Raw genomic sequence first — 15,344 nt, 5'->3', positions numbered from 1 at the left:
AAAAAAAAAAAAAAGAGTGGCAAGTGTTTTTAACTACTCGCAGTTATAGGTCCTTAACTGCTAAGCTATCTTTCCACCCCCAAGGGCTAGCCTTTTATGTCAGACTATTTTCAACTCATGGAAATCTGCCTGTCTCAGCCTCTGCCTGGAGCACTGGGATTGAAGGCAGTGTGCACAATCACTCCTTATGCTTCTCTGCATCTCATCTTTGTTAAATTAAAGGTTTGTCTTTAGCAAACTTGAAAAAGATCCTTTACGATAAAATGAATGGCAAGGCGGTGCCTTTAATCCCAGCACTCAGGGGCAGAGGCAGGCAGATCTCTGATTTAGATGCCAATCTGATCCAAGGATACACAGAGAAACCCTGTCTCTGAAAAACCAACCCCCCAAAAACCCCCAACAACAAAAACCCCCAAACTAAACAAAACCAAGAAAACCCCAAACAAACCCTAACACAAATGTGAAGTATGCCTGACTACCCTTCTCTCAATGCCTTCATTTTGGTTTAAAACAAACAGTTTGCCTTTCATTTATTCTGAGATCATCGAGTTAAGACACTCTCAGCAAATTTTCTTCCCTACCAAGATTAGAAACTCAAGATGTGAACTCCAGCTCCTTGGATGGCCACAGCAGCAGCACAACTTAACTTTTTTATTCTTGTGGTGCTGAGCTTCAGTTCAGGCAGGGCCTTATGCACGCTGGCCAGGTTTAAGTGTTCAGCTCCAAGTTACAGCCCAGCCCAACTCAAGTCTATTATTATTATTATTATTATCATCACATTGGTGTTTTGCTTGTGTGCAAATGTCAGATTCAATCCTAGAGTTACAGACAGCTATGAGCTGCCATGTGGATGCTGGGAATTGAACCCCACCCCTACCCCTCCCAAAACTCCTAGCTAGATCTTGCAATTTTTGAATAAAATCTTCTTTCCTCCCTTTCTCTTCCTTTTTAAAATATTTTATTTCTTTGAGTGAGTCTCACTATGTAGTACGGACTGGCCTGGAACTCACTGTGTAGGTCAGGTTGGCCTCCAATTTTACGGAGCTCTGCTTGCCTCTAACCCCCAAGTGCTGGGATTAAGGTGTGTGCAGCCTTGGCCAGCCCATAATAAATAGTTCTTAAAAGATGGGTCAACCCCCACCCACTTCCTTTGGAATTCACTATTTAGCGAAAGCTGGTCTATTTTCATCTCAACCAATTATCTATGCACACAATCATAACTAAGGACACCACATGCTGGAGAGTCTCACGGTGTGGACCCACACTGGAAGCTGAAGTCAGTTATGTTCCAGCTCGGGTTTACAGAAACATAGGTTTTTAGCCTTTTCTATGCAGTTCCACCCTGTTATCTCTCTAGAACACTGTCTGCAGGGGAAAATTCCATGGAATACAAATGATTCCTTGGAGCAGTTGGCATCCACATAAGGAAAGTGTGAGTGAGGTTTTAGTAATGGCTTTTACACTCTCAGGCCTGAATAAATAGACTTCCTTCCTCCTCTTACCCATGCCCAACCTTAGAAAGTTAACTAGGTCCAAACCTTTAGGTCTTGCCAGCTACATCGACTTGACAAATTCTCCACAATAAGTCTGTATTCTGTGCGAGTAGGAGGACCGTATTTATCTCGGCCACTTCTTCGATAACCATATCCACCTTTAGAAGGTTCAAACAGACAACATCATAGAGTGTAAGAGGAGATGACACAGCACACTCTTAAACTATGTAACTCAATCCCCCTTTCTAAACAATAACATGTGTATTTTAACTAAAGCCTCACCTTTAATTCAAGTTTAAACACAAAATTTCAGTAAGCTTTTAGGCATACACATTCACTAGTTAATATTTATATTTTAAATTAGCATGTATAAAATAAGAAATATAATTTAGAAAAAGCAAATTATTAAATCAGTTACTATTATTACCCCCAGTCATTAAAGTTTTTGTGAATAATTTTTATGGAAAGAAAAAGATGCAGGCACCTCTTTCAGTTCATCTCATCTGTGTCTGAGGGATCCTCAGCACCCAGGTCTATGGGGTATGATTGTAGTCACTGAATGGCTTCCTATTTTTTGGTCAGCCAAATGGAAAGGTGACCAAGGTCAGCAAGTACAATAGGTGGTCATCTTAACTCAAAGGATTCTCTTAATTAAAATTGAGGTCTTTGTTAAATATATGTCAAGTTGTATTACAGAAGAAAATGTTTTAAAGTATTAAAACAAATTCATGACATCAAATATTTACAATTCTGTATTTTAAAAGATATATTCTTATAGAAACAGCTTAAAAAGCTACCTTTAAATAAAATACTGAAATACATTAAAAATTAGCATTTAAAACCCAGGTATGTTATTGGTACATCTATCCTTCACATGCTTACTGCGTCCCGAGCCGTAGCTGCCATCCCGCCGCGGGCCTCGAGCGTGCTCAACAATGACTCGCTCTCCACACAGGTCTTTGCCGTTCAGTTCATAAACAGCATCGTCTGCATCACGCAGATCATCAAACTCCACAAAGCCATACCTGTGAGAGAGCAAACAAAACCTGGTTGGCATCGGGGCATCCAGCTTCACTAACGTGTCAGAAATCAACGCGGTTCATGCTTAGCACAGGCCGGGGGTTGCAAACTAAGGGCCAACTTTCTCTTTTCTGTAGCCAAAACCACCTCGTCTTTGTGCCAACAGGCAACTAACTGCAGGAGTCAGAAGGCTGTGCTAAGCCTATAGGAAGCAGCAGCAAATACCTCCCAGGGCTACTTGGTTTAAGGAATCAGTATGTGCTGTTTCTAACACCACTCGAGCACTCACCCTCTTGCACTTTTACAAGTGGTGTCTGTCCTAGGTGCAGCTGGCCCCTGATGCACTGTTGCACTGACTGCTGAGTCATGGTCAAAGGAAAGGAGGTAAAAGTCACAGTGTCGGAAGTCTCTCTTGTCAAGTTTTTTCAAGGTTCCTGTTTTCCTACCTAAACAAACTAGTCACAACTGAACTAACTCTTCTATTTACTAACTCTTCTAATTACTAATTCTACTAACTAACTCTTCTAATTACTAGCTATTTACTTCCTTGTGTGATTCCAAGTTTGTTTCCATGATGTCTGGAAAGGCTGACATGATCTACATACAACTGTACCAGCTTATTTATATCATATTACCAGGTACTTTCAAGCAGATAGGGTGGTTTAATACATGTGGGGGAAGCCCTCCCCACCCCCTAAATCCTTTTAATGCCTGCTACAGACTAGTTAAGCTAAGTACAGAATCTGTAAAATACTTACAAGCAAGGTTAAAGTCTCTTGAATAAATTTTAGTTTGGTCTATGAAAGGTCTGCTTTGTGAGCACTGTCTATATTAAAACCAAAATCATCCTTTGGATCCTGCCCAATCACAAGAGTTACAAGCCAATTCTTTAGACTCTGACAAGCTTGTGCAAACGATGATCCTCTGTGCTCAAACATGCTGACATTGGACACAGGCCCCAAGACTTGCCAGGAGGAACAACAGCAACAACATCATCATCATCATCTCAGGAAAATTTGGGGGGTGGGGTTGGGTGGTTAGGCAGGGGTTCACAGTGTAGCTCTGGTTGGCCTTCAATTTCCCATTCTCTTGACTTACTCAGCATGTACCACTGTGTCTACCTACTTGTTTGTTTCCAAACAAATCTTCTCAAGGTGACAACGTGCAGGTCAAGCTTTGGAGAATTAAATTATACAGTGTTCTGCATGTATGCCAGAAAAGGGCACCAGATCTCTTTAAAGATGGTTATGATCCACCATCTGGTTGCTGGGAATTGAACTCAGGGTCTTTGGAAGAATAGCTCTTAACCTGTGAGCCACCTCTCCAGCCTCCGGAGAGTCAATCACATTTTCTGTGTGTGTGCGGCATGGGCAACTGTAGGGTTGGTTCCTTTCTTTCATCAAGTGTGTCTGACCCAAGGATTGGACTCAGGTGGCCAGCCTTAGCAGAAGATGCCTTTACCCACTGGGCTATCTTGGTGGTCCTGGTCCACCCTCTGTTTTAGAGCTATTTTTTATGCTGAAATATCTGAGTGGCATTCAAACTTTAAGAGGCACTGACTCTCCATTAAAAAATCAAAAATAAATAAAACAAAACCAAACCCCCAACAAACTAAAGCAGACACACCTAGTTACTTAACAGGACGAGTTTTCAGAACACTGCCCATGTAGCTCTGGGGGGTCTTTTAAACAGACTTTCACAAGCTGAAAAACCGCCTCAGTCACTTAATTGCATATGACGCTGTGGCTGCCTTTTCCCTTCCTAGGTAAAATGAGTCATCAGGGAACTGACCATTTAACAGAGGTCGGTCTGTCTTTCTTTTCATTTCTTTTCTTTCCTTTCCTTTTTTCCTTTTCCTCTTTTCCTTTCCTTTCCCTTCCTTTTCTTACTATAACCCTGTCTGGCCTTGAACTCATAATAGAGACCCCACCTGCCTCTGCTTCCAGTGCTGGGATTAAAAGCATGCCCCATCACATCTGGCAAGGTGAAGCTTATCAAGAAGATTAAAAACAAAACAAAACAACAAGTCCAACACTACTTTACTTTGGCTTTGTTTAGATCTATTTAGATAGATCATAAAATTCCTCTGCTCACAGCATCGCTGCCCTTGGCAGCAGGTGAGAAGCAGACAGCAAGTATAAGGATGGGCAAGAACACTTGCCATGAGCCTGATGAGGTGGCTTTCTCTCTCTATGCGGTACCCACTTGTTCAGTACCAATGATCAGAAATAACTTAGTATAAGGTCACAACAGCACTGATTCCTAGACTAGACAAATAAATTACAATACAATAAAATAATTTTCCCCCAAACAGTTAAGGTTTATAAATACAAATCACAGAATCACAAAATCCAAGACCCTAAACTCTGCAGGGCAACTGAGGCATGGATGGATGCAGCACTCAGCAGAGATCACTCTATTCTATGGCCTACATACAGAGCTATGAGACCTTTCAGGGAAACCTGTGATAGCCTATCAAGGGAGGAATAGTCATTTAAACATTATCAGTGCTCAGACAGACTTGACTCTACCAGATGAGGCTGAAGCAAGATGTAGGACAATTTGTGATGCCAGAGGAAAATAATTTTTCCTAATATCTACTCCTAAAAACTGCCCAGTGGATCACTTAGCTATTATTTGACTAAACCAAACAGTTGACTTAAGGTCCAATGTATTTAACAGGAAAACTTTGGTGGCTTCTCTGTGAAATGCTTTAAAAATCCATCAAGAATATTTTAACAGCAAAGTTCAGATTAAAGACTAAATCAAGCCTGTCACTTCTGAAACTGGCATGCTGGATGGAGCTGAAACTAGAGAGGAAAGGCAGAATGGTGGGGAACCCCTCTTCTGAGGATGAACACACTGGATCAGGTATTTCTACCAAACCGATCTCCACTCAGCTTTGCATTCTCCAAGCAGGTCAGTGAGTGGGCTCTGAGGAAACAGCAGCCTGGGGAACAGTGGTAAAGTGTCACCTACCTAGTACTAGTCATTAAACCTTCTCTAGTCTCAACAATGTGCCTTTACTTAATATCCATAGCATTTAAGAGGCAGGTACCAGTAACCCTATTTCACAAACGAGAAACTGAGGCACAAAAGTGAAAAACTAAAACTAAAAACTCAGAAGGGCTGGTGTGCAGAGAACTCTGCCTCACATCTATTAAGATGGTCAGCAGGCCCTCACCTCTGGTCTGGCTGTAGGCCCAGTTCTGTTAGGAATAAACTCAACAGCATACTTATTTTCTTTGTGCTTAATTGTCAACTGAGAGCATCTACTACATACAACTAAGGTTTGTCCCAACATATGAGTATGAGAAACATTAAAATCTGCAGGTCTAGATCAAGAATAGCACCTGAGGTCAGGGATAAATTTAACTTTTTACCGTCTAAGATATCTTTTAAAACTATGGATCCCAAATTAGTTTTAAATATCTTAGTAGTCCTTCAGATCAATTTTCACATCTTCACAAAGCAAATCTTTCTGATGGGCATCAGTGATTCTTCAGAAACCAACCTGCATCCCTCTTAATAAATCATCTTTATCTCATCCCCACACTCAGCCCCTGATTTCTCTGTGTACTTCTGGCTCCCATTCTGTAAACCAGGCTGGCCTTGAACTCAAGGCTGGTTTGCCTCTGCCTCCAGAGTGCTAGGATTAAAGACGTATACTACCTTTCCATGGCTAATAAATGTTTTTAAATTTAAATATTAACTTGAACACTATTCCCTTTGAATTTTACAGCAAATAACATGAAACTAACCTATTCTCAAAACCAAAACAAAACAAATCAGCAAAGCTCTTTAGAATTTTCTGTCCAGGTAGGGAAGGATCAGAGGCACGCTTGTGACTTTACCACATGACACAGCACCTGTTGGGATCTGTAAGCCTCACAAAACACAACTTGGACAGATAGATTTTTCCAGCTCTATTCTACCTATAAACCCACTGCTGCTGCCTTCAGAGCACTGTCAGGAGACTCCAGCATGGGAAGCGTGAGTGTGAGGGAACGGGGAGAAGGACTTCAGTGAGGCCCTATCTAGCAGAGACCACACCTCGCCTTACTCAAGGGTGGCAGCAGTCATTCTTTCCCTTATGCTATGTGTAAGTACTGCCACATAGACAACACTTCAATTAAACAAAACCAAGAAATCTTTTCTTAATGTTTCTTATATCGTGTCTTCCCAAAGGGTTTCCTCTGATCCTGGCATATCCTGTCATAGAATGAGGAGAAGGAGAATTGCTATCACTTTCTCCTGTAAGAAAGTGAGCTTTATGACTCTGAAACAAATCCAGCAGGGTCTCTGGACAGCATAAAGCAAAGTCATGTTACCACCCATAGCTGCTCAGATCTTTGGTCCATTCGCACCCCTCTGTATGCTTTAGTCTTCTTCATCCACAGCTGATGTACTCCTCAGGTCAAACTGAAAAAGCACAACTGGAATGACATGTCTTCAATCCAAGGTCCCTTAAGATGTCCATTTAGAAATGCTCATCACATTTCTTGCAAGAGTTCCCACCTAAGCTCACAGTGCTGCCATACAGGCTTTCTCTGACCCAGTACTTGTAAGTCCAAAGGTCCTGAACACCATCAGGCCCCCTCTTCCTTTATGTCCTACTGAAGAGGACATCACTTATCTCATCCTCTTCACAGTGCTTTAGGGCTGTCTGTCTTCCAGACCCTCTCACTCAGCAAGGAGACTGAGAACAGGCCCTGGGGAGAAATGATGAGCATGGCTGGACTGGAGCTGAGCTACTCAACTGGCTGACTGAGCAGGTGTGACTAGAGGGTGCTGCTGGGAAGTGGATACAAGGAGCAGGAAAAGCAAGCCTCCATGCGTAACTGCGGACACCCACCAACGCTGCTCACCGAGGAGCATGCCTCGGATGGCCTCTCAATAGGAAAATGTGCCCCTTTCCACAGTGGATCTCTGCTCACCTTTGTCCTAAAACTGTGCCACATGCTTTTCTCTGTATGTGGACATGAGAGTCCTCAGCCAAGCACCAGCAGGATGTGAGTTTTGCTTTCCCAATGTGGTGAGCCATTCCCACATTCACTCATTTTCCTTGTAAGAACCGAACCTCTCCATGGCTGGTCAGGATTAGGGATGTTGCTGTAGCCAAGGAAAAATTTTCATCTGTTGAAGTAAACCCACAGGGTGGCTTGAACCCTCAATCTAGAGTCAGTAGCATTGTATTTTGAGGGCAGAGCCCTTAAATCTACCCTGAAAGAAATGGTATTCAGTGAACAGGAATCAAACAGCTTTCAAAGCACTCAGTAGATCCTAGGCTTCAACCAACTTGGGTCTTAGGAGGTGAAAAGGGCATAATGACAGGACAGTAGAGAGTAATTCTCGAGTGCTGCATCGAGTGCACAGAAACCTGTAGAACTAAGACAGTTCTACAGCCAACTCTCGTGCTCAGGTGAGGCTAACTTGTAGAAGCTTGTGAATGAGAACAGTGCAATGGCCCTGATTCCACAGGTCTGCAGCATCCCAGGGCACCAGCAGTCAGGCCCTCAAAGCACATTAACTGCTTAACCTTAATGGCCATGGATGTGAGCTGGCTTCCCCAGTGACTGAGGGAGTTTACAAGCCACAGTGGCAAGCTGCTGTTCCAGAGCAGGTTCCTGAGACCTTTTCCTATTCTGAGACAGGAAGGAGGCTGCTCTTGGCTTTCTGCCCTCCCTTTTTCTTTAGTCTCAGAGGAGGGAGGGCCATCAAGGCCACCCGGAGAAGGTGGAAGACTTACCCGTGCTCACTCAGTGGCAGAGCTGGGGTGCGACTTCAGGGCTCACCATTACCCAGCCTGGGGCTCTTTCACGTCGGCAAACTGGCAGTTCCCGCACACCAAGAGCTCTCTCATTAGAGCTAGTGTGGATTCCTGGTCTGCAAACGGTTGGCCACAGCTCAGTCTGCACTTGATCTTTCCCCACCTTCAAAGAAGAAAACCTACCTCATGATTTCTCTCTTCCAGAACCCCTGACCACCTGATTTCACTCCCAACAACCTTGCAATCATTTCTAACTACTCTCCTCTGGTTATCTGCTGTGTCTACTGCCAAATTCAATCATTTTACTACAGCTATTTTCACTCAGGCAACTTGTCTCTACGTTGTAGTGGGAAAAGCCAGCAGCTAAATGACTCTGTTGCTTAGGAGTCTATGCCTCCTAGTATCTTTATGTCCTTCTACGAGTTGAATCCTTCCGCCCTTCTTGCTATGGCTGAGAAGCACCTGCTTCAGGAGGCCTTAGTACCCTGCATGCCTGATGCTCATCCAGCCACCTCTCTGGCACTTCCATCCGTTTCCCGTCTCACAAGGCAATGCTTTTAAAGCCTTGTTTCTTTCATTTGTACTAATCTTGCCACTTCATTATGAGGGCTTTCACATAACAAAGGCTAGCACCTGTTGGCTATTTAGCATAGCACCTGGCTTAAAGAAATATTTTACTATCTGTAATATTTCATTTGTTATTAATAATAAATGCGACTTATTCATGAGTGACTTATTCTTCTCACTCATGACGAGATAACTAAGGCCTGGAGAGGCCAGGTACTTTGTTCCCAGTCAGGGAGTGTCTATGTTGTGGAGCTGAAAATGAAGCCAGGCTTAGGACTCTTGAATTCCAGCTTGAATATTAAGCCACAGATCCCAGAGCCTTTGAAAGGCATATGGCTTCTCCTGTTCTCCCACAGTCCCGAATAAAACCTTTTCTGTTTAATAAGCACTGCTGCTTGACTTAACCATAATCTAACCTCAGATAAGCCAGGTGGTAGCAGTTTTTGACACAGCAGGGTGAAGTCTCCAGAGAAAAAGGGCACTGGCCTCAGGGTAGGGTGGAGCACCCTAAGCTGGGGCATGAGACAACCGGGTTACTTTCACTCTTGTCTTTTGGTTCCCATTAGCCAGTGTCAGCCATCTGGTCCTTCCGAAAACATGTGTGGGTTCAGAACATAACAGACTAGAAGAATAGAGGAAAAATAAGATTATTCTGTGCAATCTCCACTCTAGAGGTCCCACATCAACCCCTGCAGTCTGCCTTTGCTTCTGAGGCTCAGCAAAAATTAGATCAGGATAAAGATGCTTGGAGCTAGTTGTGCCGATGTGACTGATCATCAAAGAGAATACTTAAGGATACATTTAATTAGTTTTGCAAAGGAATGGTGACTGGGACCAAAATATTTCATATTTATGAATGAATATTAAGGGGAGGGAAGGGCCAGAAGTCAAATACTAGGTTTACAGACCTCCAAATGCAAAGACTTCAGTAGCAATGGATGATACAGATATAAGACCTGATTTATTTTTGACTAATTCCAACTACTCCACCCCACTAGGACACTTTCTTTCTTCAAATTCCTCTGTAACAATAGCCAACTCCTTCTTTCCTGTCTTGCTCTGTCACGCATTAGAGGAAGCACACACTGCTTCACTCAGCCTTCCTGACCCTGAGGTCTATGCCAGCTCCTGGACAGAGAAGTAAGACTTGGAGCTGTTGCTGGGTCTCTGGCCAAGGCTACTCAAGATTCTGAGTTTCTTCAAACTCATATTCTAACCTACAACCTGCACCCCATCAGGCTCTGCCACCTCCCAGACCCAGTGGAAAGTAGTCCTTAACAAGAGAGGCGGGAAAAACAGGGGCTCCAGGAGCACAGGCCTAAGAAGGACAAATGCCTACATTCTGACCACAACTGTGAGCACAGTAAAGGCATAAACATCAATTCTGTAACTGGAGTGTGCGAATACTAAGTTGCAAATGTTTATTTTCTACTGAGCTACTAGTGGAAACAAAAAGAACTATAAAAATTTCAACAGTTGAAGGACTCTGATCTCATCAATGGATTAATCTACTAATGAGCACATAATGGGATGGAACTATCAGGAAGTAGTGGAAACATGTGAGTGTGGCCTAATTGGAGGACATAGGTCACGAGTGTGCATTTGGGGGACATACAGGCCATTTCTTGTTTCTCTGTCCTTTGGTCATCACAAGGTGGGTGGCAGTCTATAGAACCACCACAGGTTCTAGCTGACAAGACATTCTCCTTAACAAAGCTCCATAGCCAAGGGACCAGATGGGCATGGACCAGCATCTATAAAATGGCCAAGACAGGTCTTTCTTCTTTTAAGTTCATTTGTTCAGGAATTAGTCACAGCAATGAAAAATTACCAACATGAAGTAAATCATCTGATTGGACCCCCCCCCCCCAAACTAATGATACATAGCTAAATTCAAGACTCAATGGAGACCAAAGCCAGGGCCTTAGGCTTGCTAGACGAGTACTCTACCACTGAGTTAAACTCCCAACCCAAGCCCAGGGTCTTGAACCACACTGCAAATATCAGACCATCTCTAAAGGAATATTCATATACTGGGGTGAGAAAACAGGAACAATCATTACAAAAAATAAAACCTACTTCTGAAGAGGTAGATTTTTTAAGTGTTATTTTGTAATTGTTCTGACAGCCTATCTGCCAAGTCGCTTTCATCACTCTAAATGGTTTATAAACTCAGAAGGCTGGTGGTGCTGTGGGTCAGTGGTGCAAGGCCCTAGAGCTGTGTAGCCCTGGCTGTTGGGGGAACTCTGCAGACCACTAGGCTGTTCCTGAATGTAGAGATTCACCTGCCTCTGCTTCCTGAGTACCAGGATTAAAGGCAAGTCCACACAAGGTCTTGAAACATTATTATAGAGCTAAGTCTGCTAAGCTGCTTCCCTGAGCTCTTACCATATCCTTAGTCTAGGAACGGGATACCTAGAAAACAATACGAACTATTTTGTTTGAGGATCAAACTGTACTAATTATAACCTCCCCGTCATAACTAAATGGTTATTTTAAAGTAAAAAAAAGTTGCTTTCCTTAAAGAAGTTTGAGGCAGTTGGGGTCCACAATTACACCTCTCTTTCAATTTTCTGTCTCTCAAAAGTTTTACACCCAAGTTCATGAAGCTCAAACACAAACTAAAAACAGGTGTACAGTACTCATTATTACTAACTCAGAACACATCTCTTGGGACACAGAGTAACATGCATCACCATGTCCATTATGCACAGTCATCAAAACAAGGATATACTCAACAAACAGAGCTACCCAAATCCACACTAAAGCCACACAAAACCGGCTCTAAACAACGCAGGGAGCAGGTTGTCAGGTGCTAATAAGCTTAATAAAGCTCAGTCCTCTGGGACCATCTTGGCTGTTTACATGTTGCTCTTAACTACCCTGAGTAGCAAGCAGTCTATTCTATTCTTTTCCACTTCAACTTTGTTAAAGATGCCAATGCCATGCTATTTCTTGGAGACAGATTTCCCCCAACTGGCCATTTCATTAATTTTTACAAAAAATGTCAAGTTCTTTTTGCTCTACTGCCTCACTGCACCACATGATACATGCCCGAGTCTTGCCCACCTTGCCAGGCTGCTTTCAAAGCTCCCTCAGTTCCCCCTCTCTCTCTGGGTCTTGGAGTCTCTTCTGGCACTAGCTGTTAAGTCTTTGGCTATTTCCTCTAGCCTGGGGCTTTCGCCTCAGCTCAGAAAAGTTATCCAGGGGCTTGCCTTAGAATATGGCTATGTAAATCCAGAGCACAATCCAGCCCTTTCCGTGAAGGATATTCTAAGATCAGAGGCTGCTAGGATGACAAGACACTGAAATGTGTGCTGACACTGACACGCATCCTACTCCAGGTAGCCAGAACAGCCTGAGGGTTAACCACTCCCCATTCTCTACCAAGGCCAGCATTATAAAAAGCACATCCTGTCTCACTTGAGGCGCTTCAGTTTATTAGAAGCCTCTAGAAAAGACCACAGGGTGAACAGACCAGGGAACCCAGATTACCCCTGTGGGCAGGAAAGGAGAAACAGGAGAAAAGCCTGACTGTCACTGCAATGCTATGGCTGGCGTGTGAATGAAAATAATTTGCAGTTTCTAGAGCTTTCAAAAATTCATCCTGTAATCTTGGCCTGACAACCACAGGCCTCAGTTTTCATATTAGCACAACCGGGGATACCACTCGTTTATAGTGTTTTGATATAGTTAGCTGAAATAGAAACTAGACAGCTGGGGAGACAGGACAATGGCTAAAGGTGAAGCCTGGCAACCTGAGTTGAATCCTGGGAAACCACAAGGTAGAAGGAGAGAACAGACTCCAGCAAATTTCCTTGTGATTTCTACACTCGTGCCATAGCATGCCACTACCCCCATAAATGGATTAAAACAAAATACAATGAAGCTGTTAATATTTTCTAGTTTTAAAGAGTTCAGTGTTAGCTCACACTTACAAGTACCACTCCCTGTATTTTCTCAGATATGTGGGACACATTTTCCTTTTGAGGATGAAAAATACAATTGTCTGTGTAAAGTTACCTACAAGCACCTCAAATCTCCACGAACCCAAACCACATGGATCACCCAGTCACCACTCTGTGCTTTAGGGAAAGACACCTCATGTAGCTCATCTCAAAAAGAAAAGGAAGAACAAGGCATTAAACAAAAAGTTTTTAAATGTCTTGACTAAATAATTACATGTAATGTTTATTTATAACACAAACCAGGGTCTAGCACCCAAGAGGAGAGAACTTGAACCAGGATAATTTATGTTAGAAATATTTAGATATAATTTATAGTCTTGTTTCTTGGTATTGATTTCCCATTTCCCATGTTTTGAGAAGAAGTAATATAATAAAATGGACCGCATTTGTAACAGTTATACAATTATTAAAACAATGACAGAATATTACTTCATCCAGGGTCCCATCTTTTCCTTTTCCTTTTTTTTCTTTTAAAAAAGACAAGGTCCTCACATGCTCCGGGCTGTCCTCAAACTTTCCGAGTAGCCAAAGATGACTTTGTTGTATTCCTGATTCTGCTGCTTCTGCCTTCCAAGTGCTGCGGCTACAAGAGAAAGCCACCATACCTGGCTAGCTTTGTTGATTTTTTGAGACAGGATTTATTTTTTTCTTTTCCTTTTTCCTCTTTCCTTTCCCTCCCTCCCTGAGACAGGGACCCATTCTTTACATTGCCCAGATTGGCCCTCAACTCCTGGCTCAAGAGATCCCCAAAGTATCACTTCAAACAGCAAAGATGTTAAAACAGTACCATGGCTCAGTAACAGTGGGGTGGCCACGATGCATGCACTCTTAGCCACTGCTGCCTTTCTTGTAACTGGTACGGTTATTTTTGTTTTTGAGACAGGGTGTCACTATGTGCTCCTAGGTGGCCTGGAACACACAGAGATTTGTCTGGTTCTGTCTCTTGGGATTAAAAGTGTCTACCACCATGCATTAAGAACTTTGTGTGTCATTTCTTGTGGGATTAATGAATTTTGCTCCATGAAATGTGTCTTAAGACACAATGCCAAAAAGGTTTTCATGCATGATATCCAGTACAGAGCTATTTATAACAGCTAGTATTAGGAGCAACCTAGGGAGAATAGCTAGGCAAAGCACAACTCAGCTAGACAACGAATTTTAGGCAACCAACAGTGAAGATTTCAATATAACAACAAAAACATCACACAAGCCAAAGTAGAAAAAGTGGTACACAACACATGGGGATGCACCTCAATTGCTTAGCAGGCATAAAGCTCTGGGTTAACCCCAGCACTGGGTAAAATGGAAAAGGTGGACCACATTCTAGAATTCCAGCACTTGGGAGAGGTAGGAATATCAGAAGGTGAAGTCATCCTTGGCTACACAGTAGGTTTGAGGCTGGCCCTGACAACCAGACAGGCTGCAATATGCAGACCAGTCAGGGTCTTGCTGTAATATGTAGTAGTCCCGACAGGCCTTGAGTGAACACACAATCATTCTGACTCAGCCTGGTAAATGATAGGACTACCACAGTATACCATCAGAAAGCCTCTAAAGACTTTTGACATCTCTTTTCTGTTTTACATTAAATTACCTACAAGCTATACATATTGTTTAAGTCAAAAGTTACTTTGTGAAGTACTCAATTCTCCTAGGCTAAATGGAAAAAAAAAACACCCCACAGTGCTTAAAAACAGTATAATAAAGTTTAAAAGTTTAAACAAGGGAGGTGATGGAGCTAGAGAAGTGGCTCAGTGATTATGAACACTGCTGCTTTTCGGGACCACCTAGGTTCAGTCTCCAGCAACCACACCTGTCTAGAACACTGTCTAGGAGATCTGATAGCCTCCTCCAGCACCAGACACCCATGTGGTACAGACATACATATAGGGAAAACACCTGTACACATAAAATTAGATAAAGCTCACAACCTATCGGTTTGGAAATCAAGGGTTACCAGAAAACATAAGAATGCATATTTATTTTTATGCCCAAATCCTGAAAATATGCAAGTTTTACATAAATAATATTTTCCAGTGCTACATATGCATAAAATAGTGAAAACCAAATATAATCTAAGTGTCTTCTAACCAACCTTTAATTGCATATATTAAATAGAATTTATATGTAGCATTTCTATATAATCACTACAGAATCAAGACTGTAGAGGTAAGAGGTATGGCTCAGTGGTAGAGTGACTTGCCTACCATGCATACAGCCTGGGGTTGGATCCCTAGCACAACACAATTCATCATACAAGGCAGGTTGTTGGAGTTAGAGAATATTCAAAGCCAGACAGACTGGACTTTTAGGCAAACAGGCAATAATGTGCCACCTGATTCCAAGTTGGTTGAAAAAGGGGGAGAAAAAAGAAGAAAGCGAAACAAGGAATGTATGTATACTATATAGCTGGGCATGGTAGCATTGCACACACACGCCTTTAATCCCAGCACTCGGGAGGCAGAGGCAGGCGGATTTCTGAGTTCGAGGCCAGCCTGGTCTACAAAGTGAGTGCCAGGACAGCCA

At 42.7% G+C, this 15,344-nt stretch overlaps 1 protein-coding gene across 5 annotated transcripts in view; it reads right to left on the bottom strand.

Annotated features, from left to right (window-relative positions):
* Positions 1 to 15,344, bottom strand: part of Srsf4 (serine and arginine rich splicing factor 4) — a 28,123-nt gene that overhangs the window by 7,832 nt on the left and 4,947 nt on the right. For 2 of the 5 annotated variants that reach the window (XM_021160694.2, XM_029475915.1), the window contains exons 2-6: positions 9,267 to 9,472; positions 8,263 to 8,446; positions 7,451 to 7,625; positions 2,376 to 2,518; positions 1,539 to 1,651 (exon numbers count right to left, since the gene is read on the bottom strand). In XM_021160694.2, coding sequence (XP_021016353.1) covers positions 1,539 to 1,651; positions 2,376 to 2,518; positions 7,451 to 7,557 — 363 coding nt within the window. In that variant the 5' untranslated portion in view covers positions 7,558 to 7,625; positions 8,263 to 8,446; positions 9,267 to 9,472. Of the gene's footprint in view, positions 1 to 1,538; positions 1,652 to 2,375; positions 2,519 to 2,802; positions 2,968 to 7,450; positions 7,626 to 8,262; positions 8,447 to 9,266; positions 9,473 to 15,344 lie in introns of those variants that run through there. The other 3 variants (XM_029475916.1, XM_021160697.2, XM_021160695.2) reach the window with 3 other exon arrangements.

This window comes from Mus caroli, chromosome 4, assembly GCF_900094665.2.
Source record: "Mus caroli chromosome 4, CAROLI_EIJ_v1.1, whole genome shotgun sequence".
NCBI lineage: Eukaryota > Metazoa > Chordata > Mammalia > Rodentia > Muridae > Mus > Mus caroli.
The sequence above is the reverse complement of the archived record's forward strand: the minus strand, read 5'-3'. Positions and strand labels throughout refer to the sequence as shown.